Genomic DNA, 10,441 nt, shown 5'->3' on the forward strand with positions numbered 1-10,441 from the left:
ACTCTACCTGAGAAGTAGTTGGTGAACCAGGCGAGGCAGTCATTTGAGAAACGAAGGCTATTGAATCTGCTGATAAGAATGCGGTGATTGACAGAGTCGAAAGCCATGGCCAGGTCGACGAAGACGGCTGCACAGTACTGTCTTTTATCGGTGGCTGTTATGATATTGTTTAGTACCTTGAGCGTGGCTGAGGAGCACCCATGATCAGCTCGGAAACCAGATTGCATAGTGGAGAAGGTATGGTGGGATTCGAAATGGTAGGTGATCTGTTTGTTAACTTACCTATCGAAAGACTTTAGAAAGGCAGGGCAGGATGGATATCGGTCTGTAACAGTTTGGGTCTAGAGTGTCTCCCCCTTTGAAGAGGGGGATGACCATGGCAACTTCCAATCTTTAGGTATCTCAGACGAAACGAAAGAGGTTGAACAGGCTAGTAATAGGGGTTGCAACAATAATGGATAATTTTAGCAAGAGAGGGTCCAGATGAGGGCACAGCTGAGGGCTGAGGGGGGTCTATAACAAGCGGCAACGGTGAGAGACTTGTTTCTGGAAAGGTGGATTTTTAAAAGTAGAAGCTCAAATTGTTTGGGCACAGACCTGGATAGTATGAGTGAACTCTGAAGGTTTTCTCTGCAGTAGATTGCAACTCCACCCCCTTTGGCAGTTCAATCTTGAAGGAAAATGTTGTAGTTGGGGATGGAAATTTCAGAATTTTTGGTGGCCTTCCTAAACTAGGATTCAGACACGGCTAGGAAATCAGGGTTGGCTGAGTGTGCTAAAGCAGTGATTAAAACAAACTTGAGGAGACTTATGATGTTAACATGCATGAAACTAATGCTTTTACGGCTACAGAAGTCAACTTATGGGAGCGCCTGGGGAATAGGTGTAGTACTGAGGGCTACAGGGCCTGGGTTAACCTCTACATCACCAGAGGAACAGAGGAGGAGTAGGATAAGGGTGCGGCTAAAGGCTATAAGAACTGATGTGACTGGTCAAAAGTGGTGATTGTTAGTTCTCAAACATGACCTTATTAACAAATATATAGCTCCATTATGTTTTCTACATAAAGTACCAGTCAAAGGTTTGGACACCTACTCATTCAAGGGTCTTTTCTTTATTCTTTATACAAGAGTGTACAAAGCTGTCATCAATGCAAAAGGTGGCTACTTTGAAGAATCTCAAATATATTTTGATTTGTTTAACACTTTTTGTTACTACATGATTCCATGTGGTATTTCAAAGTGTTGATGTCTTCACTATTATTCTACAATGTAGAAAATAGTAAAAATAAAGAGAAACCCTAGAATGAGTAGGTGTGTCAACTTTTGACTGGTACTGTACTTTCTATCTGGTTTCATTCATTGAAGTCTACAAAAAACTATTTTTTCTCCAGCATTTTTTGGAGTGGTGGCAACGATTTAACGATCAACTAATGAGCTAACAGTAATCAACAGCCCCATCTGATTGTGAGACACCAGGACACACACCGAGCTTGGTCTTAAGCAGGATTACACTGTCAGGCATTGGTGGTGGTGACTTACCTTTGGTACAAAGAGCGTGTTTGACATTCTTAGCGGGCTCCAGGGTACAAACCAGACCAGATTGGTATTTTTGTTTCACACACAGGGATGGATTATTATTATAATTGAGGTTGAGAGGGAGCGTTGTGATTTGGATTGTGCTGAGTGACAGCACTACTAACATAACAGTAACTCAAAACATAGGAAAATCCATTGCAACAGTTCAATAAAATATATTTAAAAAAAAAGGGGCAATCTGTCATTCAAAAAACAACAAAGCTGGAGAAATGTAACCACTCTTAAATTCAGACTGACCTATAATTAATTTACAATTCAAAACATGGACATACCAATCCCAGATTGTCCCTTTAAGGATATTGTGGGACGGTATACAGTCCACAAAGAAAGCCTACAGGTTACTAAAGTATAGAGCATTCCCTGTTCAATGAAAGTGAAATTGTAGATTATTATGAATAACATGACGCCAGTCTGCCAAACTCACGTCAAGTGTATCTTCGTTGATCACCAGCATGCCCATGTTCTTGGTCAGAAGTTTGCAGGAGTGTCCTGGAGAGGGTCAAGTGAAACAATTGATGAGCTGCAATGTCAGTTTGTGCAAATATCAAAAACATATTTTTGACGCTGTCATACATTATATTGGTAACACTTCATTTGGATAGTCTGTAGAGCATCTACAGATGGACTATATACATTGTCAGTAACATTTCAACCAACCCTAGCCCTCACACCAACCCTAGCCCTCACACCAACCCTAGCCCTCACACCAACCCTAGCCCTCACACCAACCCTAGCCCTCACACCAACCCTAGCCCTCACACCAACCCTAGCCCTCACACCAACCCTAGCCCTCACACCAACCCTAGACCTCACACCAACCCTAGACCTCACACCAACCCTAGACCTCACACCAACCCTAGCCATAACCGTAACCTAAGCAAGCAGTTGCTTAACAACAAATCGTATGACCTTCTGTAGAGCATCTATAGAAGGACTAGCTGGACAATCCAAATAAAAAGTAGCCATTATATAATTATACATCATGATTATATTTTCAAAATCAACTTTAATACTGAATGAATGACAAACAATAGGTTATATGTACTCCCTCCTGAAATTGAGCTCTCTATTTGCTTTCTCTTTGTTATTAGCTAAAGTCACAATGGGGTGAAAAAGACAATGAAGTTCCAATAATTTAGGTGCACAGCGACAGTCTTGAGTCCATCAGTGGAAAAACCATGAGTAATACTCGAGGTTACATGTCTGTCTCCTGGGTTAAGGGGGCAGTTACACCATTGTTTGTTCAACATGGTTCCCCTTGGAGAGGCCATTTTGGCTCTGGTCAGGGTTACTAGAGAGGTGAGAGATAGTGGCTCTCAGGGGGATACAGTTGTGTGCCCCCCCCCCCCAAAAAAATGGGCCTACCTAAATCCTCAGGCTAATTCCTGAGCAATATCAGAGTGGACAATCTGTGAAGTGACCACACAAGCATTGTGGGCTTGGTCGAGCTTGGAATTGACTCCTGTTTCACATCTGCATGTATAAGTGTGTGTTTGGGTGTGAATGTGTAAGAGAACCACACACACACCAGACACGGGGGGGGGGGGGGGGGGGGGTATGTATGAGGTGTGTGCAGGTTTCACCTCCAGAGGCTCAAATCAACAACAAGCAGGGTGGAGGTCTGGACCAGGCGGATTGTTTTCTTAAATGTTAAAGCACAAACTTCACAAAAATCTGCCATCGTGTGTAAAATATCTCCCGCCTCTTTACCCCCGTCAACCCCTGCAAAAGCCCCTAGCTTAATGTGTTTATCTTAAAGGATCAGTTGCCTCGGACCAAACTGCCCTTTTTATTCACCAGAGAAAGTAAATTCCTTGTTTTTTGGGGCCTGGCGGAACTAAACAACAGTGCTCTCCAAGGAGTTGGGGAATGCGAACAGCGCGACACCGTGTCACACGGTAACACCAGAGGTTTGTTAGTTGTTTGGGGGGGTAAGTAATTAAAGCTGCACAATGTGGTCATAGTGGGTTCTCAAAATGGCTGCCGGGGCAGTGGGTATTAGGAGGGAGGGTGGGGGTGGCACTCCGCTAAATCACTGGGCATGGTGAGGGTAGAGTGGGTTGTTCGGGTAGGCCAGTGTTTGCGTTGGCAGTTTGGAAGGCGTTTGCCCTTTCATGTCTGCCTTCCAAGAGGGGACGAAGCCCCCCTCAGCCAAGACTAACATGGTGCTGTTTGCCTGGCCGTCCTCGCTCCAGTGATGTGCTGGGAGACTGAATACACTCCGAACACACTACACCAGCGGGCAGTGTGCTTTCATGGAGTCGTAGTCCAAGTGGTCCTGCCTAAAGCATCAAGGGCAGCTTTAGAGTCAGGTCATTTCATGTGAAATCCTTGCTGATTCTGCCAGGGCAGAGACTTTCATAAGGTTTCAGAATGGTTGTTGTCACGATGTGTCATTTCCAGTGGACTGGATTACAGCTGTGACAGTTCTCTCTGCGCTCTCAGCCTCTAGAGCAGCAGAGGTCAACGTCAAACAGGCTCAACCATGTTTTCAGCACCCGATGAATATTAAAACGGGTAAACAGAGTTTTACAAGCTCGTCCCAGGGATGGCATGAGGCCATTTTCACGGCATGGGCCGCCACAGGCAGGGAGATGCTGGGAAAAGCGAACACGGAGAACGGGACAGTCTTGTTCGCCAGCCCGCCTTTGGCCACGGAAGGTGTGCCACAAACCTATGCAGCAGTTTACTTTTTTTTTCAGGAGGAGGGAGGAAAGCGGTAAAAAACAAAGTAAATATTCAGAGGCGTTTTACAGAGCGACTCAGTCAAGCGGCGGACCTGTAAAAATACTTCCCGTGAGCTTCTAGCGCTCGCAGGCCCCCGCACAGCTGGCCAGTGGGGCACAAAGGGCTGATTCAGCCCCAAGGAAGGTAGGTGGCCACAAACGGACACCTTTTATTATCTATTTTCCCGGACGCTCCTGTAATCGGGTTTGCTGTTTCGAGGCCTGCGTGTTTTTAGCAATTTTACTATTACGGCCACATCTGAGGGCTTAGCAACGCTCCTTGTGGGGGAACATGGGGAGGGAGGGTGCACATGCCCAACGTCAGCTCTCTGGTGCATTGACAGCAATGGTAATGTTGAAACCCCTGTGAATACCAGGTACATATGTAAGATGTTTTGCATGTGTGTATGCATACTTTTGTGTGTATGAGTGTGTGCACGCAATGTTATTCCTGTCAACATCAATGTGGTGTAGCAATACATCATGTGCATTTAGAAACATGTTGTGCCAACTTTTACAGAGGAAATCTTCTTGTCAATAGACCGTTTTGCCCCACGGCCACTGCGCTGACTGAGCTTTGCCCCACGGCCACTGCGCTGACTGAGCTTTGCCCTACGGCCCCTGCGCTGACTGAGCTTTGCCCCACGGCCACAACGTTAGGGAAGGATGTCGTTTTGATGTTGTTTTATGTTTCTGTTTGTGTAGTCTTACCGATGTTGATGGCAGTCTCCTGCTTGTCCCCGGTCAGGATCCAGATCTTGATGTCGGCCTTCATCAGCGTCTCAATGGTCTCAGGCACCTTGTCCTGGAGCTTGTCCTCGATGGCTGTGGCCCCTAAGAGCTGCAGGTTCTAGAGAGGGAGAGAAACATTAGAGAATGTCTGTGGCCTCCAAGATCTGCATGTTCTAGAGAGTGAGAGAAGCACGAGGGAACAAGGAAGAGATAATGTAACAAGAGAAGGGGCTTTACAACGTCAAGTGTCAGAAAAATTAAGGGCCGGGCTGTGTCACTCATTCACTTCCTGTTTTTCGCTCAAGTCAGCTGCTCTTGTTTTCCCACCCCTCCTAAACTGGGCCATGTATTGGGGGATTTGGGGTTAGGGTGGGGAATAGAGGGAGAATGGGACTTAGGGGCCAGTTGTAGTCGCAGCACAGTGGTTAATGTGTTTTTTTAACAGGAAGCCAGGCGGGTCTTTGGGAAGGGGCCTAGGGGGACCTGGAGGGGCCCGATGCTTTGACAGGGCCCTGGAGAGGAGAGAGGAGAGGCAGCTGCAAAGGGGAGGCCAGAGTTGGGCCGGGGGTGCAACGGTCAATCCTCCCTAAAGAGCTGTGACCTAGGCCGGGCTGCAGTATATCTTTAGCCCACTACCCATATGAAACCACGCACGGGGGAAGGGATGCGTGTGTTAATTAATGTTGCGACTTCCAAGTTACATTGTCTCAACATTGATAATGTTACGGTGTTTGCTGGGAAGACAACATGAGACCATAATTTGTGCATTAAATGACAACCAACACGTTAAGTGAATCATGGACATTGTTAATCGTTTACGTAGGTTAAATGCAATCGCATGCAAGTCAAACGCAAATAGGCAATATGGCAACATGTTGACCTTCAAGAACAGATTAAAAAGCCACAGGGTTCATGGTCGAACAGTTGTTTAATTCAGGTCAACAGGGACTGCAGTACACAGGTCACTAAAAGGAGAGTCAGTGAGCTTTTGGGCCAGGAATTTCTGGTCATTAATTGTGGTCATGGTCCAAGGTATTGGCCTCTGACCCTTTTTCCTAGGATTTCAATGCGTCTGCGTCACATTTGCTGTTCTCTTCATTGACCACCTGACTCAGTAATATGGGTGACTCTCCCTCTTTACTGTTCAGAAACCATATACACAAAGCATCTCAGAGTAGAGGTTCTGATCTCATTATGATCTACAAATCAAAACCGATCCTAGATCAGAGACGCTGGATACATACAGCCCCAGATAAAAACGACAGACCTTGGTTCAAATACTATTTGAAAAGTCCCAAAAGCGCAAAACCCGCCCCTCTGGTTGGTAGATTTCAGTCAAGACGACTGCTGAACATACACCAGAACATGGACTAAATAAACTAACAGTAATAAGGTGTGTATTTCATTGAAGCCCAAGTAGTGGCTGTTCCAGAGTAGCTTGTCAAGAGAGTTCTGCAAAGAGAAGTGATGTGGTAGTGGGCTTTCCTTTTGGTTTTCTCTAAAAGGACATGGTGAGGTCACAGTTCCTAAACATCAGCACCACATATACATCTCAATGATCTCACCTACCTCATGAAGTATGCACTGGTTCATTTCCCTGATTTGAAAGGGATGACTGGTATAAGAAATGTGGTGGAAAATGCCAATATCCCATGCCTCCAGGAGAAAGGACAGATTATTGGGACAAGGCCCTTCTCTCAGAGATACTGTAAATCTAGCCTCATTCAGACTGCCATCTAGTGGTCTTCTCATCCCTGCACCCCTCTTTCTCAGAACTTTTGTGTTTACACTGTGATTGAGTTCATTTGTTCTGGGCAGCGCTGAAGGTCTGGCAGGCTCGTTGATCAAGGGCTTCACTGCTATGTTTGAATAGTATTTCAACACCACGTTTCACACAGAGGAACTGACTGTTGCTTTGCAGTACTGGGCCGACCCAACCTGCCCCATACATTCATTAAGCCCCATAGTATATCGTGCATTGAACCATCCAAACCCATTTGGATTACATTTCCGTGCACCATATGGCACCATATATTCCCAATATAAAGTACTACTTTCTGGTCAAACGTAGTGCACTATATAGGGAATAGGGTGCCATTTCGATTGCAACACGTATGCTTTCAGCACCGGCCCGACATAACTCAAGTTGGTCTGAATTCAGGTCTGAATTCAGTTCAACTGATTTAGGTTCAGCGAACCCATGGAAAGAGGTTTAAAATGGATGCCTTGTGCGATGTTGGTGTCCTTATGGTGAACCTAGCAGGCAGGTAAGTCAATAACTAAGTCATTATCTTGTTTGCAGAGCTGATTGCTCAGCGCTGGAATCTCTTGGCTGATATGAGTTCACATAAGGTTCTGAGTGTGGGTTGGGGAAGGTGGGGTAGCAGTAGAGGTAGTGGTAGCGGTATTTGTAGAGGTAGTGGTATTTTTTGAGTTAGTGGTAGAGGTATTTGTAGAGTTAGTAGTAGAGGTAGTGGTATTTGTAGAGGTAAAGGTAGTACTATTTGAAGAGTTTGTGGTAGAGGTAGTAACTTCAAACAGAGAAGAAATATGTCCTGTGTTTACTGGTGGTTTACAGGACTATTGAGGGGACAGGGGAAGATGGTGATTGGTGGATAGGGGTTAGTTGGGGAGTGCTGTGGTGTGAATGCGTGTGCAAGCATGTGTGTGTGTCGGTGCATTCACAAGTGTTCATATGCGTGTGTGTGTGTGTGTGTGTGTGTGTGTGTGTGTGTGTGTGTGTGTGTGTGTGTGTGTGTGTGTGTGAGTGTGACTGACCTTCTCGATGAGCTCATAGCTCTCCTCCAGTTTGAGGGCTCGGTTCTGCAGGGCGGTGGAGGCACGGTGGAACACCTCCAACCATTGCTGATAGGTTGACTCACTAATCTCAGCCACAGCAAAGCACAGAGTACGCAGCCCTGAGACACAATGGACATACATCACCTGACGTAAACCCAGAAGGCCTACATAACCTAATAATGACACAGCGGGTGTTAACTTATGGCGATTGACATTACTCTGCATTTTCATTTATATTACACAATAAAAAATATTAAAAAATGGATTATAAACTGCAGAAACTAGAAATATGCTGATTTTAGCACAGGGGATATGTTGATGTAATTCTGCCAACCTCTCACAAGGGGGTAGTATATTCATAGAGGTAAAGCAATGAAGGAAGAAAGGTTTCTGAAGTGTTTGAATAGGTCCTATGTGTGTTAGGTAGCTAAACAGGAGGAGCTGTTCCCTCACTCACCCTCTGTGGCAAACTGCTCCAGGTGTTTCAGAGTGATCTCTTTATACCTGGAGCTGTCGGCCAGACGGTCGTATACTACAGTGTCCTGTTGAAACAGCACAGTCAGTCATCACACATACTGCCTGGACAGCCAGCAAATAACTGCCATGTAAACAATCAACCATGTAAAATCACTGGCTACCAAACACCAGTGAGCTCCAAAATAATATTGGGGCAGCGAATTTGTTGTTGTTTTGCCTCTGTACTCCAGCACTTTCGATCTGAAATTATACAATGACTGAGGTTAAAGTGCAGACGGTCCGTTTTAATTTGAGGGCGTTTTCATCCATATCAGGCGAACCGTTTAGAAATTACAGTACTTTTTGTACATAGTCCACCCATGTTAGGGGACCAAAAGTTTTGGGACAAATTCACATATACAGTACCAGTCCAACAATTTGCCACAAATAATCATTCAAGGGTTTCTCTTTATTTTTATTATTTTATACATCGTAGAATAATAGCGAAGACATACAAATTATGAAATAAGACATGCGGAATCATGTAGTAACCAAAAAATATATTTACATTTGAGATTCTTCAAAGTAGCCACTCTTTGCCTTGATGAGAGCTTTGAACATTCTTGGCATTCTCTCAACCAGCTTCATGAGGTAGTCACCTGGAATGCTTTTCCAGTCTTGAAGGAGTTCCCACATACCCTGAGCATTTGATAGCTGCTTTTCCTTCACTCCGCGGTCCAACTCATCCCAAACCATCTCAATTGGGTTGAGGTCAGTGATTGTGGAGGCCAGGTCACCTGATGCAGCACTCCATCACTCTCGTTCTTGGTCAAATAGCCCTTACACAGCCTGGAGGTGTGTTTTGGGTCGTTGTCCTGTTGAAAAACAAATGATAGTCCCACTAAGTGTGAACCAGAGGGGATGGCGTATTGCTGCAGAATGCTGTGGTAGCCATGCTGGTTAAGTGTGCCTTGTATTCTTAATAAATCAGTGATGGTGTCACGAGCAAAGCACCCCCACACATCACACCTCCTCTTCCATGCTTCACAGTGGGAACCACACATGCAGAGTTCGCTAACTCTGCATCTCAAAGACACAGCGGTTGGAACCCAAAATCTCAAATTTGGGCTTCTACCGGTCTAATGTCCATTGCTCGTGTTTCTTGGCCCAAGCAAGTCTCTTCTTATTGGTGTCCTTTAGTAGTGGTTCCTTTGCAGCAATTCAACCATTAAGGCCTGATTCACGCAGTCTCCTCTGAACAGTTGATGTTGAGATGTGTCTTACTTGAACTCTGTGAAACATTTATTTGGGCTGCAATCTGAGGATCAGTTTCATCATAGCCATTGATGGTTTTTGCGACTGCACTTCAAGAAACCTTCAAAGTTCTAGAAATGTTCCAGATTGACTGACCTCGTCTTAAAGTAATAATACACTGTTGTTTCTCTTTTCTTATTTGAGCTGTCTTGCCATAACATGGACTTGGTCTTCTACTAAATAGGGCTATCTTCTGTATACCAACCCTACAAAACCCTCAAAACACAACTGATTTTCTCAAACGCATTAAAGAAAGTCATTCCACAAATTAACTTTCAACAAGGCACACCTGTTAATTGAAATCCATTCCAGGTGACTACCTCATGAAGTTGGTTGAGAGAATGCTAAGAGTGTGCATAGCTGTCAAGGAAAAGGGTGGCTACTTTGAAGAATTGAAAATATATATATATATATTTTTTGTTAACAACAGGATTCCCTATGTTTCATTTCATAGTTTTGATGTCTTCACTATTATTCTACAATGTAGAAAATAATCAAAATAAAGACCCTGGAATGAGTAGGTGTGTCCAAACTTTTGACTGGTACTGTATGTGTGTATTCAAGTAGTCAAACGTTTAGTATTTGGTCCCATGTTCATAGCATTCAATGATTACATCAAGCTTGTTACTTTACAAACTTGTTGGATGCATTTGCTGTTTGTTTTGGATGTGTTTTTCATTATTTTGTGCCCAACAGAAATGAATGGTAAATATTGTGTGTTATTTTGGAATAACTTTCAAAACACTTCTACATTAATGTGGATGCCACCATGATTACAGATAATCCTGAATGAATCGTTAATAATGATGAGTGATA

The 10,441-nt window shown here is 44.4% G+C and overlaps 1 protein-coding gene across 6 annotated transcripts in view; it reads right to left on the bottom strand.

Moving 5' to 3' along the window:
* atp8a1 (ATPase phospholipid transporting 8A1) overlaps window positions 1-10,441 on the bottom strand; it is a 193,421-nt gene that overhangs the window by 52,685 nt on the left and 130,295 nt on the right. For all 6 annotated transcript variants that reach the window (XM_031798420.1, XM_031798419.1, XM_031798418.1 and 3 more), the window contains 4 exons: window positions 8,313-8,397; window positions 7,835-7,974; window positions 5,036-5,174; window positions 2,023-2,087 (listed from right to left, as the gene is read on the bottom strand). In XM_031798420.1, coding sequence (XP_031654280.1) covers window positions 2,023-2,087; window positions 5,036-5,174; window positions 7,835-7,974; window positions 8,313-8,397 — 429 coding nt within the window. The remainder of the gene's footprint in view (window positions 1-2,022; window positions 2,088-5,035; window positions 5,175-7,834; window positions 7,975-8,312; window positions 8,398-10,441) is intronic.

Source organism: Oncorhynchus kisutch, linkage group LG19, assembly GCF_002021735.2.
Source record: "Oncorhynchus kisutch isolate 150728-3 linkage group LG19, Okis_V2, whole genome shotgun sequence".
In the NCBI taxonomy this organism is placed as follows: Eukaryota; Metazoa; Chordata; class Actinopteri; order Salmoniformes; family Salmonidae; genus Oncorhynchus; species Oncorhynchus kisutch.